The following is a 27559-nucleotide window of genomic DNA, read 5'->3' as shown; positions in this document are numbered from 1 at the left end:
TAGCTGTACAAGCTTGTTGCTGCTCCTTCTGTTGTTGTATGGACAACGGCGGGACATGAGGAAGGAAATTTTCTCGGCCCGACGTACCTCCGAGCCCTAGAGTTCTGCCCTACTTCCTTTTTGGTCGAAGGGGATAACGAGATATTTGTTTGAGTATAAGGGAGTACTGTATATCTAAGGGCAAGATTTCTAATTTGGCTATATTCTTTTTAAAAATCTTCATATATGTACATATGACGTGTCCTCAAACCTTGGGCTTGAAGATCAGGTTGTCAATCAGCCGAACAGGGACCTTGCCATCACCCAGGCCACGGTTCTCCTCGGGGCTTGATTCCTCCAGGGGAAGCATCTTCACAGCGCCGCTCAGTATGGCGCCTCGTGTGCGGTCGACCACCTCAAGCTCAGTTAAGTCGTCCGGGTCTGCGAGAGAGATGTAGTCCACCTCGAACAGGGCCCTTTCCGATGGCGACAGGGCTTTCTGTGCAGCGAGCACCTTTTGCGCGACTTCGTTTGCAGCTCCTAAAATATCTGCACGACTAACCTTTCCGGATTCGAACGCATTTTCGGCTGCTTTCAGGGCACTGTACAAAACAAGACCCACTGCTCGCCTCCTGTCACCGAGATAGACGTTCCGCGAGCTCATTGCCAGACCATCGTGTTCACGGACAGTCGTACCGATCTTGACCTCGGTACCGAGATGGAAGTCTTGGACCATGCGCCGAATGATCACGGTTTGCTGAACGTCCTTCTGGCCAAAGTACACACGGTCGGGGGTCACGATGTTGAAGAGCTTCATGCACACGGTAGCAACGCCTCTGAAAAACACCGGACGTGAGGCACCTTCCAGTTTGGTTGCCAGAGGGGTGATGGTCACAAACGAGCCATAGCCATGGATCTCCGAAGTTGGTGGCAGAGTAGGGTACATGACTTTCGATGTTGGAGCCAGAATAGCCGTGACACGTCCGGGGGTTGTTGAAGAACCCTTCACGCCATTTCCTTGTCCATGTGACGCAAGCTCGGCATTCAGCTTTTCGATCTTTTCGATGTCGCTATCCCAGGTCCGCGGGTAGCTCTCCAGATCCTCATTGACGCCGAACTGCGTCGGGTTCACGTAGATACTGACAAAAACATCCGTATTCTCGGCCGCCGCCTGGCGGATCAGCGACAGGTGGCCCTCATGCAACGCCCCCATGGTCGGAACAAGGCCAACTGTCCGGTCGGAGCGCAACAGCTGCTGCCTGAGCTGTCGGAGCGGGGGAACATCGCGGAACACCTGGAACGAGTGCGATTTCGGGGTTTGGGACGCCATTGTCGCCGCTGCAAGTCGCGAGGACGCTATCGTATCTCCGGTTAGCTAAAACCAATGGCTATACAGAAACCAAAGCCAGTGCGTACTCGACAGCGCCCTCCTTATATACCGCGACATTCTGCAGCGGAAATTGAATTTCCCCTGGATCCTGGCTCAAAGAGTGGAGCGGCGTGGATTGACAGTCAACTAAAATTGAGGATCAGACCCCAGCATGTACATCAACACCCCCTGACAGAGAGGCACTCCACATCTCAGCCGTGGGTTTTTTTTCCTCGTTCTTTTCCTCAGAGCTTGTCGTGATCCTGCCTGCTGCGTTGACCTGATCCTTCCTTTCCTGCCGGTGGGGAGCTGGACTTCTCTATCGGGACTAGTGTGCACGTGATAAACACGTGACTATATCCCGAGGTAACTCGCCAGGGCGCGGCTGCCACCTCCTCAAGCAGGAAGCCGGAGACAGGGCGATGCTTTTGCTCTTCGCTGTGTGGCCATCGTGCGATGGATGACTTGAGGATTTGCTTGGCTCTGTATACTCCGTTATCTGAACCGCCAATTGCCCTTGCGAACGGGGCAGCTCCCCGCTATCTACCTGTCCTGCGTACCCCACTGTATACAAGATGCCTGCGGAGAAGGCTGCAGCAGTCGACGATGGACAGGCGGCTCCAGACCTCGAAATCGTCGGGGATAAGGTGACCATTCATCCCACTGGTTTCACGGGAGGGCCGGGGATTCATGACGGGACGATCACGGAGCGGAATCTGGTCCATCATATGGCTCGGTTTCGGGAGAATCCGTTCGACTTCTTACGGGAAGTGAGCCTGTATATGTCCGGAACTGGCTGGCGGGCATACGACGACGTGATCGGACAGCCAATTTTCTACGCTGGGTTTTCGGAACGGATGAAGACCATGATCTTGGCCAGCCCGATTCTTCAGAGCAAGGTCACCGAACTCGCAGAGAAACGGCTTGCTGTAGAAGAGAAGGAAGGGTTGCTCAGGGCACGAAACGGGTCACTGGACGAGGCTAGGTCCAAACGCCGGAGAGAAATGGAAGGGAATTTGAGGGAGGTCGTGGAAACGATGATGGACAGCATGATCTGCAAGATGGAAAGCAAGAGGTTCATTCGCACGGCCTACTATCTATGCACGCAGCTTCTTACAAGAGCATACCACCAAGGTGAGCATAACTGTCTGTCGTTCTGGAGTCCCTTGGGAGCTTTTTCTAAGATGATTTATTTGCCAGGCATCCATGTGTCGAGCGAGGAGGTTCTGCGATTACGATCGGTGGCTGAAGAGGCAGCGCGGAAAAAACAATCTATTGTGTTTCTGCCATGTCACAAGTCCCATGTGGACTACGTCTCACTGCAGTTGATTTGCTATCGCCTAGGCATTGGTTTGCCAATAGTCGTTGCAGGAGATAACTTGAATATTCCTCTACTGGGGCCGTTCTTGCAGCATGCAGGTAGGATTGGGTCGAAATGTCTATATGTGAGAATACATCACTGATCTTTCCAGGTGCTATGTGGATTCGAAGAAGCTTCGGAAACGATCCGTTGTATATCACGGTCGTGCAGGCCTACATCGATACGCTGTTGCAGCAGGGCTTTAACTTTGAATGCTTCATTGAAGGTGGCCGGTCGAGAACTGGAAAGCTCCTATCCCCGAAGTTTGGTATCCTCAGCTTCATTGTGGAGAGTGTGCTCTCGGGTCGGGTTCAGGATACTATCATCTGTCCTGTAAGCACACAGTATGACAAGGTGATCGAGACTGAGTATGACCATCCGGCATCGTTATGTTTGGCAGCTTTTAACTGACCTTTCCTCCCCACTAGGTCTTATATCAGTGAACTCCTCGGACAACCAAAACGAAAGGAGAATCTGGCAGACTTGGTTTCATCTTCTTCTGTTCTCTCGCTCAAGCTTGGCCGGGTAGATGTTCGTTTCCACGAGCCATGGAGCCTGAGAGATTTCCTTTCCCAGCAGCTCACTCGCCTTCAACCCGATCTCGGCTCGAACCCGAGCCAGCATCTAACGCAGGCAGAAAGAGGCAAGATTCTGAGGACATTGGGATATCGCGTACTATCAGAAATCAATGACGTGGCTGTCATGATGCCCACGGCACTCGTGGGCACGGTGCTTCTGACGCTTCGTGGCCGTGGCGTAGGCAAAGCAGAGCTCGTCCGTCGAGTCGATTGGCTCTGCGAAAGGGTCAGAGCCAAAGGCGGACGAGTCGCGCATTTCTATCGTGCCCCAACCGAGACAGTGGTTGATCGCGCCCTGGATGTGATGGGCCCCAAATTGGTTGGTGAGGTACCCGGTCTAGCAGAGCCGACATACTATGCTGTGGATCGCTTTCAGCTCTCCTTCTACCGCAACATGACCATCCACCTGTTCATCACGGAGGCATTGGTATCCGCCGCAATGTATACGCGAGTCAAGCAAGGCGGCGGCCCTGCCCACCAACGCATGACATACGAGGCCCTACTAAGCCAGGTCTCGTTCTTATCACAGCTTTTCCGTGGCGAGTTCATCTTCCCTCCCGAGGGTTTGACTACGAACCTGGAGAATACCTTGCGCGATCTGGAGCGCGACAATGTGATACTCGTCACCCGCAACTTTTCTGGGACTCCACTCACTGTGGAGCTGAGTGATGCAGAGCGCCAGTGTGGACGTGAGAACTACGATTTCTACTGCTTCCTGATCTGGCCATTCATCGAGGCTTGCTGGCTCGGTGCAGTCTCTCTCCTAGGACTCACCCCTCCATTGAACGGCCACCAAGAGGTCTGGATTGACATGAAGAAGGCACAAGATAGCGCGCAACTAGTAAGACCGACCGCCCTGCACTGGTCAAAGAGTTTAGGCTGACATCCATCCTACAGCTTGGTAAGACCCTTTACCACCAAGGGGATCTGTCTTATTTCGAGGCTGTGAACAAGGAGACTCTCAAGAATTCCTTCCAGAGATTCCAGGAAGAAGGAATCATACTTGTTGCCAAGGCCACCATCCGGCTGGCTCCAGAATGGACCCTTGAGCGCGACTCTGAGAGTGGCAGGCTGCTTCCACGTGGCCGTCTATGGGACTTTGTGGAGCTGATCGCGCAGTCAAGACGTGAAGGGTGAGTTTCCTCATATAAACCCCGTTTCCTCCAACTGACACTGGATCTTTAGGAAAAATCGCCGCGATGGAGCAACTGTGTCATCGCGTGTGCTGACCATGACCGACTCTGTCGGCCGAAAGCTCTTCGACGGCGCCACAAGCCCTGGCCCAGGCACGCTGGAAGAGGTATCAGACGTCTCATCCCCGAAAATGCGCAGGAAGGCGATAGGGACCGAGGCAAGGCTCTAGGATTGTGTCCGTGGTGAGCGTGTATGTTCTTTTGTAACTGATCCTGCTGATAATTTTTAATAAATATGTGAATACATTCCTTGCGGGCGCACGCTTGCATCTTATATCTGAAATACATATTTATATACCCATCCATTTTCTGTCCCGAAGAAGCAATTTGACGCAGGAACCCCCTGACACGATTCATATGCTCTGTGATGCTTCTGGATTTCTCTTCCACCTCCAACTTATACTCTCTTTTGCGTAAAGATTTACAAAAATGCCTTTAACCACACTTTGTAGCTTGCCAATGATCTTTGCGACGTCGTGACGTCATTCATCGCCATGTCCGCGGAGCTGCCTCGGAATAAACAAACATCGATTTAAAGAAGGAATGGCCATTTATTCCCATCTGCAATGACAGCAAAGGCACAGCTAAATAGAACAGACGAGGCATAGAAGCAAAAAATGCTCACCCGACGACTTGTGTTCCATGCCAGGCCTTGGGTGGCGTTGGGAAGGGCATACCATGCCACCTCCCCGTCCAAGCTGACGGCTCAGCAGATGCAGCTGGTGAAAGCGACGATCCCAGCGTTGGAAAGTCACGGCGTGGCAATCACGACACTGTTCTACGAGCGGCTCCTCGAGAAACACCCAGAGCTCCGCAACATCTTCAACACGGCCCACCAGGCCACGGGGGAACAGCCGGCGGCTCTGGCACATGCGGTATGGGCGTATGCGACGAACATCGAGAATCCCGAAGCGCTGAAGACGGCCATCTCCCGGATAGGCCACAAGCATGCGAGCCTGGGGGTGACCGCGGAGCAGTATGGTGTCGTGGGGCAGGAACTGCTGGCGGCGATCAAGGAGGTGCTCGGAGAAGCGGTCGACAAACCGCTTGTAGAAGCGTGGGCGGCCGCATACCAACAGCTAGCCGACTACTTCATCTCATTTGAGAGCGAGCTGTACCGACAGGCGCTGGAGACGCCCGGCGGGTGGCGCGGCTGGCGCAAGTTCTTCATCGCAAGAAAGCAGCAGGAGAGCGAGGAGATCATCTCGTTCTACCTGGTGCCTCTTGACGGCGAGCTGCTTCCAACCTACCAGCCCGGCCAGTTTGTGAGTGTGCGGTGCTTTGTGCCCGAGCTGGGCGTCTACCAACCACGCCAGTACAGTCTGTCGGACGTGCCGAACCGGAAACACTTCCAGATCTCGGTGAAGAAGGAGTTTGCCTCGTCCGCGAAACCGGCGGGCCGCATCTCCAACGTGCTGCATGACGCTCTCCCAGACGGGTTCGAGGTGGACGTCAGCATGCCCTTTGGCGACTTTGTCCTCGACACCAACGCCACCACGCCCGCGGTGCTGATCAGCGGCGGCGTCGGCTTAACCCCCATGATGGCCATGTTGAAAACAATCGTCTCCCTGGGTAAACAGCGCCGGGTGGTTTTCGTCCATGCGGTCCGCAACGGCCGCGTGCACGCCATGAAGGACACGCTCGCCCATATCGTCGCCGAGAATCCCCAGGTCGGCCGGGCGGTCTTCTACGAAGAGGTCTCCGCGCAGGATCGACAGGGGGTCGACTACGATTTCCAGGGACGCGTGGATCTCTCGAAACTTGACGGCCGCGCCCTCCTCCCCCACGCAGACTACTATATCTGTGGGCCGGCGCCTTTTATGAACGCCCAGAGCCAAAGTCTACAGGGGATGGGCGTGCTTCCGGACCGTATCCATATGGAGGTGTTTGGGTCTCCTCGGGGATAAGCCTGATAGACAGAGAACGAATCTCGTATCAGACACTCTTGTCATTCTAATTTGTGTTACTAAATCGAATATAAAAAGTCCTATAACAAGTCCTCCGTACGTCCTATCTCTTGGCTTGACATCTAGCAGGAGTAATTTTATGCTTCAATCCAACGACTATCTAGTACTATCTACACAATCTACTCCGTATGTGATTAGCTTATCTCTGCATTGATCTCCTCAATAGAAATCCAGTCTAAACCCCAGATGGTGATAAGATCCGACCTGTATCATCCTTATCTTGCATGTCGATCAAGCCCATCGATCCTGAGATCTGAGTGGATGGACAGGCCTCGCTGGCTTCGTAATAACTTGTATATAACAAGTATACTTCCTCTTGGCGTTGATAAGGTCGTGGGCAATAGATGCCTGGGGGGGGAGATGCCAATTGTCTTTGACGCAATAGTATAGATAGGTAGCAACAGTATGGGCCTAAACCCCAGTTCAAGTCGAAGTCTCCCAAGTCTCATGTTTTTACCTTGCGAATCTTGAACCATGAGTGAAGTATGTCTGAAACTTCTTGGATTTGGAAGTCAATGGTACTGACTGATGCAAGCCTGTATACAATGCATCCACGCCCGCCGGTGGGAATCCAACCAAAGTAGACGTGAATGCGCAATACACAGGATACGAGTATAATTACACCTACATTGTCTTCTGCGGCTTCATCGTCTGGCTCATCATCCCGGGCATCGGTCTGCTCTATGGTGGTCTGGCCCGGAGGAAGTCCGCGTTGGCTTTGCTGTTCCAGTCGCTGATGGTTGTCGCGGTGTAAGTTGGATCCGAAAGTCAAGAATGTCAATGTTGTTCAGTCGGCTGAAGGGTTCAAAAAACAGCACCACCTTCCAATGGATGTTCTGGGGATACTCGCTTGCATACTCGAGGGATGCCGGCCCATTCATCGGCACACTGAAGAACTTTGGAATGATCAATGTGCTAGCAGCCCCGTCACCAGGCTCGGCCGTCTTGCCAGAGATCGTCTTCTGTCTGTATCAGCTTCTGTTCTGTGCCTGCACGGTGAGCTCGATTCTCGCGGGGTAGAGGCTCGATCAACCAAACTGATTAAACATTATTTAGGTGATGATTGTCGTCGGTGGTGCCTTTGAGCGAGGCAACATCTTGCCATCGTTAGTCTTCAGCTTTTTCTGGGCAACTGTGGTCTACTGCCCCATCGCATGCTGGACATGGAACCCCAACGGCTGGCTATATAACTTACCATCTCTGGATTTTGCTGGCGGGGGTCCCGTCCACATTTCCTCTGGCTGGTCGGCGCTTGCATACGCCTTTGTGCTCGGCAAGCGCAAGCATCACGGCGAAAAATCCCATGGAAAACCGCACAACACCACCCTAGTCTTCTTGGGCACCACGTTGATCTGGTTCGGTTGGTTTGGCTTCAACGGCGGATCCGCTCTCAACGCCACTGTCCGGGCCATGGTTGCTGCCTTCAACACCAACACGGCTGCCTGCACCGGTCTCCTTGGCTGGGTGCTCGTGGACTACATCAAACACAAGGGTAAATTCTCGGTCGTGGGAGCGTGCGAGGGTGCCATCGCTGGCCTGGTGGGTATCACACCCGCGGCTGGGTTTGTGTCTGTGTGGCTAGCGGCATGTATTGGCTTTATCACCGCCATCGTCTGCTCGCTCTTGCAGGACGTCAACGACTGGCTCAACATCGACGAAGGCATGGATGTTTTCAAGCTCCACGGAATTGGAGGTATGGTGGGCGCCTTCTTGACCGGCCTGTTCGCAACGGAATCCATCTCTGCTCTGGACGGCGTGACGCTGGCGGGCGGACCCATCGACGGCAACGGCATCCAGGTCGGCAAGCAGCTCGCGGAGGTGTGTGCTATCTCGGCATACTCGTTTGTAGTCACTTATATCCTGCTGTTCCTTCTCCGGCTCGTCCCCGGGATGAACCTGCGCGTCGACGAGGAGTCAGAGATGATTGGCTTGGACCGCGCACAGTTCATGGACGAGCAGATAGGCGACTGGACCATGACTGAGTGCGAGCCGTCTCTGCCTGCGGTGGGTATGACCGTGATGCCGTCAAAGAACGATCTCCCGAGCTCCCAAGAGCCGTCAGAGGTGCCAAGTGACGGACTATGAGGGCGTATTCGTACAACAGATGCAGTCTTCTTGTGCGGTTCTCGGGTGTCACTGTGGTTACTGTATTCCCACCTGTATGTAGTACTCAATAGGTAGTTCCTTCCCTGTTCCTACCTAAGTTCTGTTCCTATGATATCACATGATCCCATCACATGATCAGTAATTACTAATCAGTGATTACATCACATGATGACGGCCCAGACTTCCCTTTCTCGGCTCCGTCGGAGGATTCGCCCAGCACGTGCAGCCACCAGCCTTTACTGTTCAGCCTTCTAAAATAAGGCCTGCATCAAGGCGATGATCATGGCGGGTCATCATTTCCACAGTACGAAGTACGGAGTAATAAAGGGTAATAGAGGGCTCGGCTGTGCTACTACTTCATAACACTCCGTACAGGATGGTACTTCAGATATATCAATTTACAACCAGGTAATCAATACTGCTCCTCTGTACTCTGTATTACAGAGCCCAACCCCTATGCAGGGTAATCCATAGGCACCCCATAGGCACTCCATACCTCTCCATAATGAATTGCTAGATTACGTATGTTGCATCACTGTTTTGCCTGTTTTGCTTCTTTTGCCTGCGCCAAGACCGTCTAGTCCCGCGACTAAACCCGAAACGTTCCTGGCGACGTTTTTCTTATCATCGCCGCGTTGTCGCTCGCTCCTCCTAATAATACCACCTGCCATTCGTTGCGTTTCAAGCGATTCTGTTGTCTGCAAGCCACTCGTTCAGAGGTCTTACCTCGATATATCTCTCTCTCGCATCCTCCGCCTTTGCTGATCCTCTGGGGTTTTTTTCCCTGGACCCCCCCCGCACTTCCTTTGTTCGCAGCGCTCGCTCAAAACTACGTGCTTTCCGCCCCCCCTCCCCCCTTCGAAGCCATCCTCTCAGGACTGGGCCGCACCGTATCGAGGCCATGCTCTTAGTATAATCATTATCATCTCGCTTGATATCCAAATGGGCAAATGTACGGTTCTTGTGCTTGGATTGATGATCTGGTACGGCGTGTTGTGCAAAGCTAACGGTCTGGACAGGGCGTTACGGAGTTGTCCTGGACGCGGGTTCGTCTGTGAGTAGCAGTCTGGAGGAGTCGTTGTCCATGAAGATTCTAGGTGTTCTAGATCTGACAGGCGTGTCTAGGGGACTCGAGCACATGTATATCGATGGCTGGATAATGCCGTCGCACGGAAGGAGGCCGACGCGACATCGTTGAAATCCTTACCCCAGATTGTGACCAAGTCTGACTGGACCAAAAAGATACACCCTGGTAGGTCGAAAGTAATGTCTTTTTTCACATTGCTTTTTACATTGCTAATATTTTAATAGGGGTTTCCACATTTGCAGACAAGCCAGAACAAGTTGGTCAGGACCACCTCGCAGAACTGCTCCAGCACGCTCTCGATATTGTTCCCAAGAATGCTGTGGACGAAACTCCCATATTCCTACTTGCGACCGCCGGTATGCGTTTGCTGAATGATGTCCAACAAAGTCTCCTCCTCGAACAAACTTGCTCGTATATTCGCGCCAATTCCGATTTCCAGCTGCCCGATTGTGACCTTCATATCCAGGTCATTCCCGGTGTCACGGAAGGTCTGTACGGCTGGATAGCAACAAACTACCTGATGGGCAGCTTCGATATGCCAGGAAAACATGATCACGGCAAGGGTCACCACACGTACGGGTTCTTGGACATGGGCGGTGCTTCGGCGCAGATTGCCTTTGCACCCAACGCAACGGAGGCTGAAAAACATGCCAACGATTTGAAGCTACTGCGATTGCGGAATATCGACGGCTCTGTGCAGGAGCACAAAGTCTTTGTTACTTCGTGGCTCGAGTTCGGTGTTCGCGAAGCACGCAAACGCTTCGTCAAAGCCCTTGAACTTGCAATCGGAACAGATGTCATGGAGTATCCGGACCCTTGTCTTCCAGCCGGACTTCGCACAACCCTCAATGGGAAAGTACTGCCGCCGTCCTCGCCTGGTCCTTCTCTTGTGGGTACGGGGAGATTCGACGAGTGTCTTGGGATCTCATATACGCTACTTGATAAGGACGCACCCTGTGCAGACGAGCCTTGTCTCTTGCATGGCATGCACACGCCGGCAATCGACTTTGATGTCAATCATTTCATTGGCATTAGCGAGTACTGGCATACCACACATGAGATCTTCGAAATGGGCCACAAGGACAAGGCATACGACTTCAATACATATCAAAGCCGGGTGAAGGAGTTTTGCTCCCAAAGCTGGGACGCTATCGAAGATGGAATCGAGCAACACAAATGGGGCAAGAAGGTCGACTGGGAAGCCGCCTCGGAGGTCTGCTTCAAGGCATCTTGGATCATCAATGTCTTGCATGATGGAATCGGGATTCCGCGCGTCGGGCTAGAAAATACCACAGGTTCTGGCCACAATGGCACCAAGGAAGTGCTCTCGCATGCCGGCGAAAAGGGGTATCTTGATGCATTCCAGGCAGTGAACAAAATCGATTCGACAGAAGTGAGCTGGACGTTGGGCAAGATATTACTCTACGCCTCCTCGCAGGTTCCTGCTCCTGTCGCTGAAGAGGTACTGCCCGTGGGTTTTGGCAGCAATGTCGATGGAATCCCTAGCGACTTCCAATATCCGAGTGTTGATCTGCTGCCACACCCCATCGAAACCCCGAGTGAGCATTGGCATGACACCCTTTTCCGAGGTGAATCCCCACGCCGGATCCCGGGTATCTTCCTCTTCGTCTTTATCGTTGTTCTCGCTGGATTCTTCCTCTGCGGCCGGAACCGTCGCCTACGGGCTTACCACAAAGTCAATCGCTTGTTCCGCAGGCCGACGCATCCCACTTATCCCAAGCGGAGGGGGTTTCTGGGTGGAAAGCTACCCTTCCTAAGCCGCAACACTCCGTCGTACGAGCGGGTCCTAGAAGACGGCTCCCACGACTTCGAGCTAGGCAGTGCGGACTCAGACGGCAGCGAGATTGTCGAGGCCGGTAGGGCATCAGAGGACGATTCTGTGAGCATTTCACAACCAAAGCGAACATCTAGCTGGGGCTCTACCACCCCGACTCTCAAATTCGGCTTGGAAAACGGCTCCTCGGCGAGTATCGGACTTGGGATCAGTGCTGGTCCAGTCAGTAATGCCATGGACCGCGCAGGTTTGGTCGTGCGCACGGAAAGTCGCGACCATCTAGCTCCGATTGCACTGGGACCGACGACGAACGGACGACGATCCAGAGCAGGCTCCCCGACTCGATCCCACCATAAGTCTCCGATTATGACTCCTTTAGCTGACGACTGAGATTCTCTTCTCCCCCACTATAAGCTCCTTGACGCTTCTCTTCCGGTCTATTTCGATTTTTACTATACCTCTATTTTGGAGTTTCCTGGCACGGCGGTCGATGAATATCTGGGTGTTTGCGATTTCCCCCTTTTCTATTTTTTTTTCTTCCCCTTTATCTCTCTGAACCCCTCGACGACTCCGCCTGCGGATTAATTTCTGGTATCATAATTTTCTCGGTTCTGGCGCTGCTGTATATAGCAACTGCTTGTTGTTTTTCCTTTCAGGCCGAGCAGAGCACCTACCTACACTTTTAATAAACCTGTACTATTAGACTTTGGTTATCACTGCGTCAGGCAGTCGATCCTTACATTTTTGAAAAGTATTAATGAATACCTGATCATGATTATTTTTTTCTTCTATCTTGTAGCCCTTGGTTCTTTACCAACCATATTCTTTGTATTCAAAACCACTCTATCAAGCTGGTATATGGACAATGTTAATTTCTAGTTTACAAGTACCGTATAACTACCAGACAAGTAGGATAATCACATAGCTTCTCGTTACTCGGCCTGTCTAGAATCCGTCCGTATTCCCTGTCTCCAAGGATATCAGCATCGTCTTGTGAGACACAGTCTTTAAGCCTGTGCGTTTAAGCTCGGGACACCGCATCCGAGGCAACTGCTGTGGCACTTGGTGTATCGGTTGTGTATCTTTTATAGGAAAGAAGGTCAAATGAGTACAGAAGTTCACCATAGAAGTAGAAGTAAGGATGTAGTATCTGTTTAGACGCCTGGTTATCAAGGCATCAGTTTCACGTGCTTCTTTTTCACCGCCTTCCCGTTTGCTGCCTGAGGTCACGCATACGAGTTCGATTTGAATCTTGAGCCCAAAAATGCGCAAAGAGCACGTCCAGCTTCACCATTCCGCCTGAGTGTGTTTTGTTTATTGGTTTTTTTTCTCTTCTATAGCTTCAAAGTCTATGTTTACGAACCAGATACCCGCTTAGAATATTCAAGGTCACGACTGCCGCCATGCGATTGACCGTCGAGCTTATCCAGAATTCCCTTTCCTATATCAACCCTCTCAAGGACCGCGAGTTGGATCTCCGAGGTGCGTTTCGCCCTGGCCTGGAAAGGACAGATACTACGCTTGATAAACAAAACAAAACGAGAGAGCTGGATTGATTTCAATGTGTATATTTGTATCGTGTAGGGCACAAGATTCCTGCAATTGAGAACTTGGGTGTCGCAAAGGTTGGTTCGCGGTCCAAACTTATCCTTATACTTCTCTCCCTTCGTCTGTGTCTTGAACAAGGAAGCTCAACGGTTTGTTGTTAGGACCAAGATGCGATCGATTTCACAGACAACGACATCGCCTCGCTCGGTAACTTCCCGCACTTCCCCCGCTTGAAAACGCTCCTCCTCGCGCGCAACAGAGTCAACCACATCCAGCCGACGTTAGCAGCATCGGTACCAAACCTGACAGCCCTGGTCTTGACGGCAAACAATCTGTCGGAACTAGCAGATTTAGATCCTTTGCGGAATCTAGCTGGCTTGACTCATTTAGTGCTGTTGGAGAACCCCATCACAAGAAAAGAGGTCAGTTTCTCCTCTGCAAGAGACCAAATTACCCTGGAACTCTTTGAACTCTTTGAATTCGTTGAACTTACTTTATACAGAACTACCGGTACTGGGTGATCTGGCGGATTCCCACGATCCGTTTTCTCGACTATCAAAAGGTGAAGGACGCAGAACGGGCCGCGGCCAACGAGCTCTTCGGCACTGCCGAACAACCGTCCGCGCTCGCCTCCAAGATCATCGGAATCAAGTCCCGTACCTTTGACATCTCCTCGGCCGCGCCCAGCGAGCGCGCCACGGCAGACAAGGCCATCCGGGTGAAGTTGACGGAGAAGGAGCGCAAACGGGTCGAGAAGCTCATCCGCGAAGCCAAGAGCCTGCAGGAGATCACCCGGCTGGAAAGGGAACTCAACGAAGGCCGCATACCGGGCGGTGCATTTGCAGACGACGACACAGACATGCAGATGTAATAAGAGCAAGTCTTACGATATTCTTCTTTTTCCCTTATCCTTGATTTTGTTGTCATAATCATGTTGCCATGCATAAAAAGCCGTTGGTATGTGCTGGTTCATCGGGGACGGTGTTATGGATTTGCGTGTGGCAGTAATCGAATTAAAGGGTCGGGTTTCCTATATCATGGTCCAATCTGACTTGGATGCTTCCATTCTCTGTCTATAGATGAAAGCCTGTGGGTGGATTTCTGATAGTTACTATCCATCATTGGATATAAGTACTAGTAATACCATCGACACATGGGTTGATCTTCTATGAAGACCTACTTCCTAGATCAGAAGATCCAATTATATAGGTCTATAGTCATTGATCTGCCTACCTACTCCCCTATTTCCAACACATTGCTGTCTTCCATGGGAGTCCAGGGTAGATGAGAGTCGACCTATATCTCACTACCTACCTAGGTACCTACCATCTGGTTATAGCTCTACAGGTTAGGTACCTCAGGCAACAAAAGACAGTCACTCACCTCTGAATATCCCCAGGCAGACGCAAGCTTCCCTTGACTGTCACGATCAGGTCTCCATCTATTCAAGTATCCGGGATATCACGAATCGAGGGAATACTAGACCAGCTACTAAAAATTGTCAAGACGGTGGGTCATTGATCCTCAGAACAAAAGCTGACTGTTGTTTGTCGATTATACGTCTCAGCAGACCCTAGTCTATCACAATATAACTCCAAGATACCAGTCTTATTCGGTCTCATCATGGCTAAAGGTGCAGAATGAAACGAAGCGGCATAGGATCGAGAGAGATTCCTACCCATCGATCCCGCAGAGCGACCAGGACCAAGAAAACACTGTCGCAGATACAGACTGCAACCGTTCCTATGAGCTTCCGACTCGTACCGACGACTCCCCGAGCGAATGGGCGAATTCCGAGGAAGCAGCGTCGTTCCGGGCACCAACGAGGCGCCGGTCAGGACTTAGTTAACCACCCGGCGCTCGCCTCGTATCCCCCATATGTGGGTGTCGGAGTTGCCGAGAAGGTCGAGGCCGCAGGAAAGCCCATCCATCTTTTTCTCGCTGATGAAAGCGACGCCCACGTGGTTGCCAGATATCCGGAGTCAGCCGTATTTCACCAGGGACATCAACCCCCCAACGCTTCCTTACACGTGGGGGACCTGGACACGATGCGCGAGCTCTTCTTGGAAGCCGTCGGCATGGAGGTGCTCGTCGCGGGATTCGTGATAATTCTCTTTGAGAAAACTAGCCAGGTCAAGGCTGCGGACCAGCGGCCTTGGCCCTGTGAGATTGGCGGCCTACGGGTCTTCTTTGACCGAGCAGACTATACACCGTGACATCAGGTACGTCTGAGACCGCGGCGATCAGAACCACCTCATCGGAGCCGAGTATATGGGTCTGAGGCTTCGCCTGCCCGACGGCTCTTGCGCCATTACCACCTTTGCGCATGGGTTCGTCAACGATCCGAGCCCATGTTGGGTCTCGCAAGTGGCCGGATGGTTGAAATGGGTATATTACATACGTATAGTTGCGTGAGGGGGGGGCATTGGCGGGCTATATCGGCCGTACGTCTAGGCGAAGAGGCCCCCGAATACCTCATCTCAAAGGGCCGACTCAGGAACAGCCCACTCGACACGCGAGTGTGGCTTTTGCCGCCTCGAATCAAGAGGTAAACTCACCCAATTCAGCCTTTCTGTGGCTTCGCCAAGCTGACCGTGTGCGATAGGTCGGCACCATCATGAGAACCTTCGAAGCCATACCCCGCCGGTGACGCTCAGGATCTGTCACCCATCATGGACGAGTCCCTCTCCGGTGGACGACTGGCCGGGCGCCCCGCTGTGTCTCGGGGGGGCCGCAAGACACGGTGTTCCAGAACTTCCAACGGATGTCGTCGGGTCGGCAGCGACTTCCTTCCTCTTGAAATCCGGGCATCTGAGAACAGTATTTCTCGAAATTCGAATACACAAGTAACAGCCAGGGCCGAGTAAAGAACTTTCAGCTATGATGTAGGGGTTATCTCCATACAGAGCCAAGAATAGTTATATTAAACTAACTAGACAAATTCGGGGCCAGATATAGGCTGTTATATACATAGACATAGTAGAGTTATGCATTATGTCCCGGGTTCCTAAGGCATGGTTATTTATATTGTGCAATATTCACTGTCAAAACCATAATGGGGCCCCTATAGCTCTCTTCATAGGTATGAAAATAATATCTTATATAGTATAACTATAGTAATTAAGACCAACTTCCACCATATAGTGCTAATGACTATCCCTTACGATGATATAGTGCTGGTCAATGTAAAAATACTATTTATATTATCTTATGCAAGTCAAGTAAAAATAAATACATAGAAGGACATATGGCTTGCTGTTCAGGTTAATTGGATATTCCAAGAGGCCATATAATATAGGTTTAGTTAGATGTCAGACCAGTATAGCTGTGTGGCATATAAATCTATACAGGGCATAATGTGTTTAGTGCCGACAATCACTCTGTAGACTCGGTTGAAAATGCATCTTGCCCATTGTCTGCGCATCAGAGCCTCATTTGCCAGCAGGATCGAAAGGCTCGCCGAGGGTTGCAAGGACAACTTGAGCAAGGCAATGCATCAGGTTGAGAGAGAGCCTTGCCAGTAAATCCCTGTCTAGTCAACATGATGTCAGCAAAAACACGTCAACCCTAGAGAAAAAAAAAAAAAAAAAAAGAACGAAACCCCTGCCAACAGTTTGCTCAGGGCTGATGTGCTACGTCAGACCGGAGACGTCGATGGCCTAATGTGATCGATCTCTGGCGTCTGATCGGAATGCCATGATCTGCTGAGAGTGCCAGGAAACGTTCTTATCTGCTGTCTGCAAAGAGAATAGAACCATAGTCAAGACAGACTTCTGCTTGGAGAAGGAGAGTTTTGCTCTCCGGGAGGACCAAGTGATTAACAAATAGCACACTGCTTATGTCTAGTTTGTAGGCAGCTCTGCGACAGGGATGGCTGCCAGCTCAGCATTAGGGGTGCCTTGTAGCTCTGTCTTAGGGGCACCTCCCAGCTCAGTCTTCGGGGCACTTGGGGGCAGCATAGGCTCCGATTGGGGCAGTTCCCCCAGCTCAGCCTTTCTCGTATGAACCCTCCTCCACCACCACCATCCTGCCAGCGCAAGGATCAGCACAGCGACCGCGACGCCCACACCGATCCTTGCGTCCGCTCCAGCGGAGAGACCAGAGCTTGTTGTACTTGCTGTTGCTGTTGCTGTTGCTGTTGCCGACACCGTCGCAGGAGTCAAGCCCGTTGTCAGATAACGGATGGACACTCCGTATGCATTGAATCCGCCCGTACTACCGACTGATGCTGTGGAAGTCGCCACTGTTCCATTCGTAGTGTACAGTTTGTATGTTCGCGGGGGCGTTCCAGGTACACTGCTCGGTGTACCATGGATAAGAGGTTTCTGTTTGACACCAGTAGCCACTTGGAAGTCAGTATCATATATAGTATAAATATATCAAGGTAGACAGTTACCTTGAACAACATGTGGCAAGGATCTCGGTGGCAGCGCTATCAATCGGTATAGCTGTGCTGCAGTTAACGCTGTATCCGCTGGGACATATCCCCGGCGAGTAATAAGAACTGGCGCTCCAGTCCGGCGGCAGGCAGATCGAAGGAGTGGCTGGACCGAGCTTGAACCAGGTGTTTACACCGGTTACTGATCCAGACACAGAGACGGCGCTGCTTCCCACGTAGATATCACTGAGGCATGAGGAGGGAGGAGTAAAGGTGGTTGTCAAGGGCACTACCGTGGTGGTTGGCACTACTGTAGTGGTCATGGTGGTCGTCAGGGCGAAAAGAAGCACAACTACCAAATGAAATATGTAGTATGTAGGTGGTACTTCATATTTAAGAGAGAGAGAGAGAGAGAGTAAGCACTAGTTATCTGGTCTGTAGTAGTATTGGTATTGCATGAGTAGTATGTACAACCATCAGTGAAACAGGCAGTGTCAGGCCCCTGGCAGCTGAAAGCCCCGAGATATCTATTCTATCATATTATCATAGCGCTTTCTGTGCTCACTAAGGAGAGATTTATCCTTTAACACTCGAGGTTTAAGCCATCTGAATCTCAGACCTAATATTTAATATGAGGCTCAAGTCTTGAGAAAGCCAGAGCCCACGATAAGATATCAGCACGTCATCCCACTGCGACGTCACACTTAGCCAAATAACAATTCCTGTGGTGCAAGAATTGCAATTGCTAGACAATCTTATGGTATCTAGTCTTGAAATTATATGCTTCCACTTGGTAGATTGATATACCTCTGGCGAATCCATCCTGGCACCGCTACGACTCATAACCAACGCCTTATCGCTTCGACGCGGGGTTCACCCAGGCAAGCCCACCAAACAACCATTCTCCTCAATTATCAGGGGAATCCGTCTTTATGGAAGCTAGGAAGAACTAATATATATAGCAAGGAGATTCATATATACGCGTTCGATGATGACGAATATTCCCCGCGCGCCATGGCGCGATAGTCTCTCCTCCCAGCTCGACGAGAGCTCGATAAAGGAGTTCAGCCTGGCAACCGTCTCGGTCGACGAGAAAGGGACCCCTTTACCTCGGGTGCGAACGTGTGGGTTTCGTGGCTTCTGGCCTGAACCACAACTTCACTCGTCTGCAGAGGAGGCATTGAAGAAACAGGAACCCGAAGGGCGGAACCCGGCGGTGTTCGAAAGCGATATGCTTTCCTTTACGACGGATGTGAGGATGGAGAAGCTGCAGGAGATCAACTCCCGGTCAGGACATGCGGTTGAGGCAGTGTTCTGGTTGCGGGATATGGCGACGCAGTGGCGGGTGAAGGGGCTGGCGTTTGGGATTGGCGCCGCGAGGGAGGAGGAGGGGGAGCAGACGGCCCGCGCAGAGATCAAGAAGGCAATGAGGGTGAAGGCCGGATCAGAAGAGGGCAGTCAATCGACGTGGTCGTGGGAGAGAGAGGTGACGACCTATTTCGCGAATCATACGCCTGTCATGAGAGGTAGGTCTAGTTCTCTGTTCAGCATTTGCTCTGTTCCTACAATTTTTTATTCACTAACGTTGCTAATCTGTCAGGCTCATTCAAGAACCCTCCGCCAGGCCGCCCACGCTCTGAAATCCCGTCAGACCCTGCTTTGAAACTGGGACAGAAGGTGGAGGATCTACACGACCCGGTTGCGAGGAAGAACTTCAGGGTGGTTGTCATTCGGCCCGTGGAGGTGGACAGACTCGACCTGGCAGACTACGAACAGCCGCGACGATGGAAGTGGAGGCTCACCAATGCGGATTCTGTCTATGACGGAGATGAGTCAGGGGATTGGGAAGAGGTTGAGCTGTGGCCGTAGATGTGATGGGACTGTTTCCATCCCCGGTGGGGAAGCAGGTGTCACTATCACCAGTCTTGCTTACTCTCACTTCTTCGTGTATACACTAACTGGTATCAAGTTTGCTTCTTCTCACTTCTTCATAATTTTATAGGCCACTTTATGTGGACCAGCCTCGAAACACCTGTCTATATCTCCAATGATATTCGTTAGTCTCCAACTGAGAGTAAGGTAAAGTGAGAGATACAAACTGTCTCCAGTGAATATAGAGAAAATCTCTCAATGTGCGGCATTATTTAAGTCTTTTTTCTCTTCTCTCCATCCTCCTCTTCTCTCCCTCCTTCTCTCTTCTCTTCTCCTCCCAACCACAGAGAAACTTTTTCTAGAGACACTCTCCAGCATTCATTGCCTCCTGCCTCTTGCCTCTTGATTCCTGTGCCTTGCTTGCGTTGACTCTTCCTTCTCCTCCTCATCATCCTCATCCTCCTCAAGCCAGCACAGACAAGCTGCTTCGTTCCAGAGACCGTCTCTGTTTGGTGGCTCGCCGCTCGCGAAGAAAAAGTAAGGACAAGGATAAGCACCCTTCTAGTCGTCAAAGAAAGAGACTGTCGAAGGACCTGCTAACCCTTCTCAGATCAGTCGAGTCGAGAATCGCTCCTCCTGATTTCAAATTGAACACAAGGTAAGCCCGTCTCTCCTGTCCAGTCGATTTGAGGACTCAGCTAACATGACTCGAAAGAAACAGTTCCCTATTGCAAATGGCGACTGTCAAGAACCAGCCAGTTTGCAAGAGCTGTGGGGGCCGTCGTCCAACAGGCTTCCTGGCCACCGTCACAGGAATGTGCCTCGCTTGTGCGCAGGCCAGTGCTCGGTCTTCGGACCCTGGACTGGTAGCAGCTAAGACTCCAGCTGCTTTGAAGCCCGCTGCGCAGGGCAACGAAACAAACGAGGAGGAGTCCGGTGGTCAGGAGCTGCCTGTCCAACTCCAGGTCGCGGCTGAGGAAGCCACTGGTGGTGACAAGGGCGACGACGTGTCCCCCAGCCAGGGGACTGCCAACAGTCGCAAGGTAATCTTTCATCCATCCTATCTTTTCTTCTTTTTTTTCTGTGTGTATGTTTGCTGATGTGTATAGAGGCGTCTCCCCCCATCAGCAGCCAATCCATCTGATGGGGTAAAATTGACGCCGGCCTGCGCGAGCTGCAAGCGGTCGAAGATACGTTGTCCTCATCGTCGCGCGGTGACCCCCGGCGAAGACAACGTCCCCTCCCGGAAACGGAAACGAGGGGCGGACGATGCAGTCTCTGCCACGGCCGGAGCCGTCAAGGATGACGCCGGCAATGACAACGGCGCGGCTGCCCCGGTGGGCGCGGAGAGCGAGACTCCCCCACCAGCGAAGAAGAGGGTCCAGAAGGTCCGGTTCGTGGGCGATAAACCCGGGGATGAAGGTGGGAAGGTCTCTCCGGAGCCTTCAAGCCCGACCTGTGCGGTAGCGGTCAACCACGAGTCCGGCCCCGTGGGTGAGACCACAGCTTCTTTGTCAAGGCAGTCCCAGGGCCGCACGCTCCGCAAACGCAAGTTTGTTGAAGAAGAAGAAGAAGAAGGGGGTTCGCAGGAGAGCGATGCGCCTTCGGGCGTTGCCGATGCTCCTCCTCGCCCTACGCGTGCGGCAGCCGCTGCGGACGACGACGTGGTGGTAGTGGCCAGCACCGGAGACGGGGTTGAACCTCCTCGGAAGCGATCTCGTCGGGGGCGCAAGCCTAACGGCGATCGGGTTGCCGTCGAGACGGTCGTCCAGACCGACTCTGCCGTCGCTCCCGTTCGACCACAAACCGGCGACGACACCGCTGCTGCTGGCGCTACTACTGTCGCCCCAGCTCCTGGGCCGCGGTCTTTCCCCCCCTTCCCGCGCGACACGCTCGAAGGGGCCGCCCTTTTGTCCCAGCATACAGTTCTCAGCAGAGAGCTGCAGCAGCGCCTTGAAGAAGCAGAGACCAGGTGGAACGAAGCGGTCACAGCTCTTCACGCAGCCAAACAGGCGTTGGACAATTGGGTGGAGGTTTGGCGGAGTGGCCAGTGATGGTCTACTGCCTCCAAGCCGGGGAAAGGGATCACTGCGGCGCGCCGTTTCGACTGTTGGTAGTAGGTACTTGGTACACCTGGGTGGAAGACGATCTTTTTTCCCTGTTTTTTGTTTTTTTCTGTTTTTACTGGCGTTTTCTTTTTGTTGTTGGATCTTGTATTCCCCCTTGTGGACTGGTACAGCAGCGCAAGCAGGGGCTGTTTGTCGATGATTGACCGGTCGTGGAGTCGATTGAACCCGTGGCGATTGAGTCATGTTGGGGCAGTCGACAGCGATGAGGGCGACATCGGGATGGGATCCTGTCTGTACATTTTCTGTTTCTTTGGTTGTCTTATTGTTCTTGCATGATACCAGCTAGCATACTACTACATACATGATGATGATATGATGATTTCAATAGTTATAGATTCCATACAGAATTGATGACGCTGTCTATTACTATTTATCTCTATGAACTTGAAGAATCTCGAGACTTGGTGATTGCATCATCTTAGTACTTTACACTCGTCCTCTATCTAGGTGCCTAGTTAGTAGTTAACTACCCGATGGTTGACTATGTAAGGTAGTCAGGTACCATTACTACATCGATCGATCTGCATCTTGATATATGAATTAGATCTCCCATTCCATATGGGTAGATATGCGACATTACTATTATGTAGTACACCATACTCCGTATACTCCATGCAATAGCGTATGGAAATACTAGTAGTACAGACTACTCTGTACTACTCTGTACAGTATACTACCTTACTATATTTACTATGGAACTCCAAGCTGCAGACATTGCGCAATTTCTTCGCTTAGTACACTGTAAGTAGACTACTCCGTAACTATACTCCGTAGTTGTATCAGGATTAATAATAGTTAGTCTGCATATATGTACCTAGTCGTAATAGAGTACTAGTTACCTCTAGATAGGTACTACCTAGGTACTAGGTAAGTACTGAAGATACCCTTTTCAGTCAGGTGCTGTAGTGCGGCACGAATATCGAAATCTACTGGTAGACCACTACTAGTTCAATCTCATTCTACTCTATACCAGATAGACTCTATGATCAATGAATCAACAAGTATCTACACATTCACCATTATTCCAGAGCTATACTCTCTATAAAGTACCTAAATACTACGAATCAGACCACTACTACATATCAACTCGTACTCGGTAGGACTCCGTAGCACCAATCAGTGTATCAGATCAGGTTGGTGGAGTTGCGGGCGTGGGCCGGTCCATCCGGCGGATTCGGCCGCACTTCCGCGGGCGAGCCGTCGTCAGCCCACAACGGTTGAGTAGAAGTACGGAGTAAAGTACGGAGTATTACTTTGGAGTAGTACTAGGAGGTTGAAGTACTTAAGACAATAGATATCTAGTGAATACAATAGTTGTAGGTATTCATCAAGGTGGTACAATAATATTGAGAATAATCTATCATAATGACAGTAAATAATCTTATTATATATTATTGGTGGGAGAGAACAAAGAATATTAATTACAAGTATGGAGACTCCGACCGGTTACCCGTCTCCAGTCTGTATGTACTCCATAGTTACTCTGTACCTACAGAAGTAACTCTACTCGAGTCATACTCCATACTCCGTACTAAAGAAGAATAATTAAAGTACTACGGAGTATACTTTGTAGGATAACTTGGTATAACTACAACTTCGTACTTTGGAGATTCTTTACCAAGACAATGCCTACATTACTACACGATGCTCACCGCCGGTTTTAGCGCTGGCAACCTGGCCTGGCACATGCATATTAATATATGTAGACTGTAGTAGACCACCGCCGGAGGAGAGAGGGAGGAGGAGGGGGTGGGTGGTCAGCAATCAATGACAGGGGAGTGGGCTATTGCAGGGTATATCGTGGTGTACGGAGTACAGGGAATAAATACCTCTATATTTATCCGACAAGAACCAAATAGATATAAGAGTATATAAGAGGAATAAAGGAATGAATGAATAAAGGAATAAAGGAATAAGATGATATATTAATATTCAATAGCAAGAACTATCTAATAATATCTTAAATATCTACTACAAGTGCTGCTGGCCGAAGAATTTGACTGTCAGTACCATACAGTACTACACTAACAGTACCATACGCATATTACAATACAGCCGTGTCCTCCTTTTCCACAACGCTTCGCTGCCTTCTGTCCCGCGTCTCCTCCCCCGGCGTCTGTCATTTTCATTCTCTCTGTCTCTCTCTGTCTCTCTCTCTCTCTCTCCCTCTTCCCCTCCTTGTGAAGCTCCAACGTCAAGGCGCTTCCAACGCTCACATTAGCTGGATATCGATCATTACAGGTTACAGCTCTACAGCCGAACAGCTTGCAGCTTGACTCGCTGGCCTTGCCTGCTGCGGTGCTGCTTCTAATTGACGCAAGACACTGACAGTAGTGGCCCACCACGCTTAACTAGTCCAGGCGGACCCGGCCTAGAAAGAAGTTGCTCACTTGCTTCTCCCGCTTTGCTTGTTTGTCCTTTGTCCTTCTCGCTCTCTGCCGCGCCTCATCCTCGTCCTCGTCTTCTCGTCCTCTCCCCCCCTCTCTCCCGCTTTCTCCCTTCCTTTCTCTTTCTCTCAAACGGAACCGGGAGAGACTGAATTCACGATTGACGATTGACGATATTGTATTCCTTTTTCTCTTCTTCTGCTTCTGCTTCTCTTGTTTCCATTATCCTTGACGGTTTTTCCTCTTCTTGTGCCAGGCTAGCCATGGCTCGCACACAAATCGACGCCCTCGACGCCTTCTCCCACCTCTCCGACAATGTGCCCACCTGGATCAACCAGGTCTCAGACCTGGTCGTCCACACGACCGCCAAACACGCCGAGTTCTCTGCTGCGTTTAAGAAACTAGCCGTTGTCCGTTCGCCGCGGCGACGCAAGAATAGCTCTGTCTGTTCTATCCATACTGAGAAGGGCACGTCCGACGTGTTGGCTTCGGGGATTCCGAGGAAACGAGGCAACGAGGAGGTCCGCTCGCTGAGCTCGAGTGAAGGGGAAGAAGGAAAACAACAAAAAAGGGAACAAGAAGAAGACGCTGGCGGTGCAAGTATGGTCAGCTTTCGAAATAATCTAGTCATCCACTACGACGGCCACACGCAAGAGACGCTCGAAGAAATCGTCCGCCACATCGGTACCGCCCGCAACTATCTCCGCCGCGGCAAGATGTCACAAATGGCTCGGCCACCTGCCGTGCTCCGGTTCACCGTGGAAGCCGACAATAACGGCGGCGCACTGGGCGAGAGTGGCGTGGATCCCCTGATGGCTTCCATCCGCAGAACACGAAACCGGGGGCCGGCCCCTAGTAGCGCACAAAACAACAACAACACCGCCACCAATTCAACAACTACCAACAGCAAGGGGATCACCAAAGACTCGTCGTTTGATTTTGCCGACAAACAGCTCGAGCTGGCGCACGGGCTGTGCGAGTCGGCGGCGCACCAGTTCCTTCGCGTAGGTGAATGCTCGGCGCTACTGGAGAGCGTAGAGAGCAAGTTTACCCTGCTGCAGGAGATGGCCGCCAACGAGGTGGAGCGACTCAAAGCGGAGCGGTTGAAGGAACAGCAAGAGGTCGCCGCCGCCACCGCCACCACCACATCAGATATGCCCGCCGCCCCTGCCGCCCCTGCCTCGGGGAAGAAGCCGCTGGCTCGCAATGAAAAGGCCGGCACCCCTGGTTCGGCAATCGAGGTGGATGACGACTCGTCGCCCTCGATCGAGTCCATCGACCTGGCCGCTTTCCGAGCGAGTAATCGGTACCGAGCATAGATCTCTCTCTCTCTCTCTCTCCAAAGTGATAAGTTGATATAAACCAACTTGGCAAATAATCTCGCAAGCAAAGAATCTTTCAACAGCAAATCGGCAACCAACTCGCATCAACCCGTTTAGCATCTCAGATACCACTCGTTCATTCGGTTCTCATATCATCTTCATCACCTTCTGGGTTATCTATGCCAGTCTTTACAGTTACGAAGCGGGCGTTGTATTGGGAGGCGCATTTGATTTTGACGGCAGTGAAGTGATGTACATAGCATCTATGAGTTTTTTACCCTATCCTATCTTAGGTATCTTAGGTATCTTAGGTGTCCCGTAGAATCAGTAGGCAGAACTGGGTATGATGCGGAGAAATCATAGGGCCGAGTCCAGGTCCGAATCCGACCGAATCCGAGCTCGTAAGGCACAACTAGCCTACTAGTACTAGGTAGTTAGTTTACTCCGTACTAATCAGTTTCACCATGATCTGAGCCAGGCCAGGCCGAAGATCGCCATGGCTTGCGACTAGTGATAGTAGCTTAAGTGTGGCTGCACTACTACTACTACTACTACTACTACTACTACCTGTATGACTACAGTCGAGAACAGTGACTCAATAAAACAAGGTATATTATCTATAGTCTATCCTTTTTCCAAACCGTACTCCTATCCTAACCCAGTAATACCGATACGATAGAATAGAGAAGCAAATTACAATTACCGCCTCTCCGACCAAATTCTGGTACTAGATTGGAACTGCTGGCGCGGCATTTCCGCGACGCCAGCAAACGGACACCCGGAATGTTTCGGCGGCGCCGCGGAGAGGACTGTGCTCGAGCGTTTGGGTAAGGTCGAGGTGGAGGAAACCGAACGGGCGTCCGAGACGGATCTCGCGTCCGAGGTCGAGGTCGAGGTCGCCAGCGACATGACGCTCGTGTTGCGCGTCAGCACCGAGGCCCAGTCGTCGAGCGGCGTCTCCGGGCGTGAGGGTGCGATACTGCTGCTTCCACTGTGGCCGCTGTGTCTGCTTTCCGGGGATTGACGATGTGCAGTGTGTGCGGTGTGTGCGGTATGTGCGGTATGTGCGGTATGTGCTTGTGTTTGTGTTTGTTCCTTTTCTTCTTCTTCCCGCCGCAACCCTGCTTCAATATCCTCTTGGTACTCCTCCCCATCACGGAGTCGCCAACGCGCAAACAGATCGTTTTGGATCCAGATCAGCTTGTTGAACGCCCGCATCAGCGAAACCTTGTACTGTAACGACACCTTGGGCAACTGGAGGATCCCTTCCGTCATCGCGTCCTGGATGTATCCCAGGCATACGCCAATATAGATGTATTCCACGTTCAGGGCGTGTCTTCGTTCGCGGCCGACATGCATTAACCTATAATAGCATTTAACGGATGCTCAAATAAAAGGGTTAAGGGTTAAACTCACCCCACTTTATCCAAGTACTTCCAAAACTCCATCTGCGTCGGCTCCGAACACAGCTTGGTCAGATACCAGCGCAGGTGCATCTTCCGCCGCTGGATCGGCGGGCTGTCATCACACATGTACTCCTCGATCTCCTCCTCGGACGCCGAGTCCCGCGTGTGGAACACGCGGGCCGTGATATCCGTCTCCAGCAGCTTGGCGTATACTCCTTGGACCACCTTGGGGATCAGCATTCGCAGATGCTTCTGCCCAGTTGTCAGAACAGCAATGTCATCTACTCCAAACAATCAGTCAAGGTATCGTACAACAGACAGCAGGAGAGGCAGAGCGTACCAGTGCCAAAGTCTAGAAACCCCTTCAGATACTCAACCCGGGTGGGAAGATCGGTGTAGAGAGCTTTGCGGTCAACATGTTTCATTGTGAGAGACATAATTGATGCCTATGAATGAGATGTGAGGTGATCTGATCTGATATAAGTGGTAGTGATGTAAGGGTAATGGTGTGGTATGATAGAGCAACCCGGCGGCCTCTTATACCAACTTCGGCAAAAAGAACTAGGCAATGAATCAGAGAGAAAGAGAGAAAAAAGCAAAACAGAAAAAAGGAAAAAAAAATAAAAATTAATAAAAATGAAAATAAAAATAAAACACCACTAGGGGAGAAAAACACAGGGGAAAAAAAAAAGGCCCCAGAACGGAGTGAACGGAGTCAAGGACAAGAACACTGACAGCAACGGTCATCGCTTCGTTTGTTTTCGCCTATCATTGGTGCCAAGTTCAACTCCACAGGGAATGGAGGAGGATCCACAGACCGTCTGATCACATTTTGCCATGATCACTCCTTTTCCGATTCTCTCCACAGTAGTTAGTATTATTCTGTTGGGGGGAAAAAAAAAAAAGAGTGAGGGAGAGAGATGAAGGACCGGGTGTTGTTGGTGTTCTTCCGGCACGATTGTGCTCCGGCACAGGCCATGCATATCTCCGTGCGGTCTGATCACCATCAACGGATTCTAGAACGAGGAATTTGACCCTGACCGGCCTGGCAATGGCTTCCGAATCAACACGAGGAAGATGCGG

The 27559-nt window shown here is 51.4% G+C and overlaps 13 protein-coding genes across 13 annotated transcripts in view; 9 read left to right on the top strand and 4 right to left on the bottom strand.

Moving 5' to 3' along the window:
- Positions 1-170: 170 nt before the first annotated feature.
- Positions 171-1593, bottom strand: ASPZODRAFT_126794 (hypothetical protein). The gene has a single exon (XM_022721583.1). It carries the CDS (start codon positions 1307-1309, stop codon positions 245-247), a length of 1065 nt encoding a protein of 354 aa, XP_022585354.1. The 5' UTR covers positions 1310-1593; the 3' UTR covers positions 171-244.
- Positions 1594-1923: 330 nt separating this feature from the next.
- ASPZODRAFT_56627 (hypothetical protein) lies at positions 1924-4649 on the top strand (the record flags this gene model as incomplete). The annotated part of the gene is made up of 6 exons (XM_022728623.1): positions 1924-2482; positions 2549-2767; positions 2821-3076; positions 3137-4127; positions 4184-4419; positions 4472-4649. 6 exons carry the CDS (start codon positions 1924-1926, stop codon positions 4647-4649), a joined length of 2439 nt encoding a protein of 812 aa, XP_022585353.1.
- Positions 4650-5096: 447 nt separating this feature from the next.
- Positions 5097-6386, top strand: ASPZODRAFT_56900 (hypothetical protein; the record flags this gene model as incomplete). The annotated part of the gene is made up of 1 exon (XM_022728641.1): positions 5097-6386. One exon carries the CDS (start codon positions 5097-5099, stop codon positions 6384-6386), a length of 1290 nt encoding a protein of 429 aa, XP_022585352.1.
- Positions 6387-6920: 534 nt separating this feature from the next.
- ASPZODRAFT_162748 (hypothetical protein) lies at positions 6921-8531 on the top strand (the record flags this gene model as incomplete). The annotated part of the gene is made up of 4 exons (XM_022726593.1): positions 6921-6929; positions 6982-7196; positions 7262-7442; positions 7503-8531. 4 exons carry the CDS (start codon positions 6921-6923, stop codon positions 8529-8531), a joined length of 1434 nt encoding a protein of 477 aa, XP_022585351.1.
- Positions 8532-9333: 802 nt separating this feature from the next.
- On the top strand, positions 9334-12096 carry ASPZODRAFT_126790 (hypothetical protein). The gene is made up of 4 exons (XM_022721582.1): positions 9334-9504; positions 9572-9606; positions 9678-9804; positions 9864-12096. The coding sequence occupies exons 1-4, from the start codon at positions 9495-9497 to the stop codon at positions 11822-11824; spliced, it is 2133 nt and encodes a 710-aa protein (XP_022585350.1). The 5' UTR covers positions 9334-9494; the 3' UTR covers positions 11825-12096.
- A 741-nt stretch (positions 12097-12837) lies between these two features.
- Positions 12838-13853, top strand: ASPZODRAFT_11685 (hypothetical protein; the record flags this gene model as incomplete). Its single annotated transcript, XM_022721149.1, has 4 exons — positions 12838-12916; positions 13019-13059; positions 13144-13404; positions 13485-13853. 4 exons carry the CDS (start codon positions 12838-12840, stop codon positions 13851-13853), a joined length of 750 nt encoding a protein of 249 aa, XP_022585349.1.
- A 729-nt stretch (positions 13854-14582) lies between these two features.
- ASPZODRAFT_126788 (hypothetical protein) lies at positions 14583-15526 on the top strand. Its single transcript, XM_022721581.1, has one exon. The coding sequence runs from the start codon at positions 15031-15033 to the stop codon at positions 15196-15198; it is 168 nt and encodes a 55-aa protein (XP_022585348.1). The 5' UTR covers positions 14583-15030; the 3' UTR covers positions 15199-15526.
- Positions 15527-16694: 1168 nt separating this feature from the next.
- ASPZODRAFT_21352 (hypothetical protein) lies at positions 16695-17683 on the bottom strand (the record flags this gene model as incomplete). The annotated part of the gene is made up of 2 exons (XM_022727848.1): positions 16695-17327; positions 17389-17683. The coding sequence occupies 2 exons, from the start codon at positions 17681-17683 to the stop codon at positions 16825-16827; spliced, it is 798 nt and encodes a 265-aa protein (XP_022585347.1). The 3' UTR covers positions 16695-16824.
- Positions 17684-18566: 883 nt separating this feature from the next.
- ASPZODRAFT_126786 (hypothetical protein) lies at positions 18567-19688 on the top strand. The gene is made up of 2 exons (XM_022721580.1): positions 18567-18886; positions 18961-19688. The coding sequence occupies exons 1-2, from the start codon at positions 18592-18594 to the stop codon at positions 19227-19229; spliced, it is 564 nt and encodes a 187-aa protein (XP_022585346.1). The 5' UTR covers positions 18567-18591; the 3' UTR covers positions 19230-19688.
- Positions 19689-19966: 278 nt separating this feature from the next.
- On the top strand, positions 19967-21286 carry ASPZODRAFT_11681 (hypothetical protein; the record flags this gene model as incomplete). The annotated part of the gene is made up of 2 exons (XM_022721148.1): positions 19967-20275; positions 20342-21286. The coding sequence occupies 2 exons, from the start codon at positions 19967-19969 to the stop codon at positions 21284-21286; spliced, it is 1254 nt and encodes a 417-aa protein (XP_022585345.1).
- Positions 21287-24011: 2725 nt separating this feature from the next.
- On the top strand, positions 24012-25525 carry ASPZODRAFT_86491 (hypothetical protein; the record flags this gene model as incomplete). Its single annotated transcript, XM_022730290.1, has 2 exons — positions 24012-24288; positions 24334-25525. The coding sequence occupies 2 exons, from the start codon at positions 24012-24014 to the stop codon at positions 25065-25067; spliced, it is 1011 nt and encodes a 336-aa protein (XP_022585344.1). The 3' UTR covers positions 25068-25525.
- A 244-nt stretch (positions 25526-25769) lies between these two features.
- Positions 25770-26901, bottom strand: ASPZODRAFT_148239 (hypothetical protein; the record flags this gene model as incomplete). Its single annotated transcript, XM_022725346.1, has 3 exons — positions 25770-26433; positions 26487-26757; positions 26817-26901. 3 exons carry the CDS (start codon positions 26899-26901, stop codon positions 25770-25772), a joined length of 1020 nt encoding a protein of 339 aa, XP_022585343.1.
- A 206-nt stretch (positions 26902-27107) lies between these two features.
- Positions 27108-27559, bottom strand: part of ASPZODRAFT_273914 (hypothetical protein) — an 881-nt gene continuing 429 nt past the window's right edge. Inside the window, exon 2 of the mRNA XM_022728093.1 lies at positions 27108-27531. Within this exon, the coding sequence (XP_022585342.1) occupies positions 27302-27531 (230 nt within the window). The 3' untranslated portion in view covers positions 27108-27301. The remainder of the gene's footprint in view (positions 27532-27559) is intronic.

The sequence above is a fragment of the Penicilliopsis zonata genome (genome assembly GCF_001890105.1).
Source record: "Penicilliopsis zonata CBS 506.65 unplaced genomic scaffold ASPZOscaffold_1, whole genome shotgun sequence".
Lineage (NCBI taxonomy): Eukaryota > Fungi > Ascomycota > Eurotiomycetes > Eurotiales > Aspergillaceae > Penicilliopsis > Penicilliopsis zonata.
The sequence above is the reverse complement of the archived record's forward strand: the minus strand, read 5'-3'. Positions and strand labels throughout refer to the sequence as shown.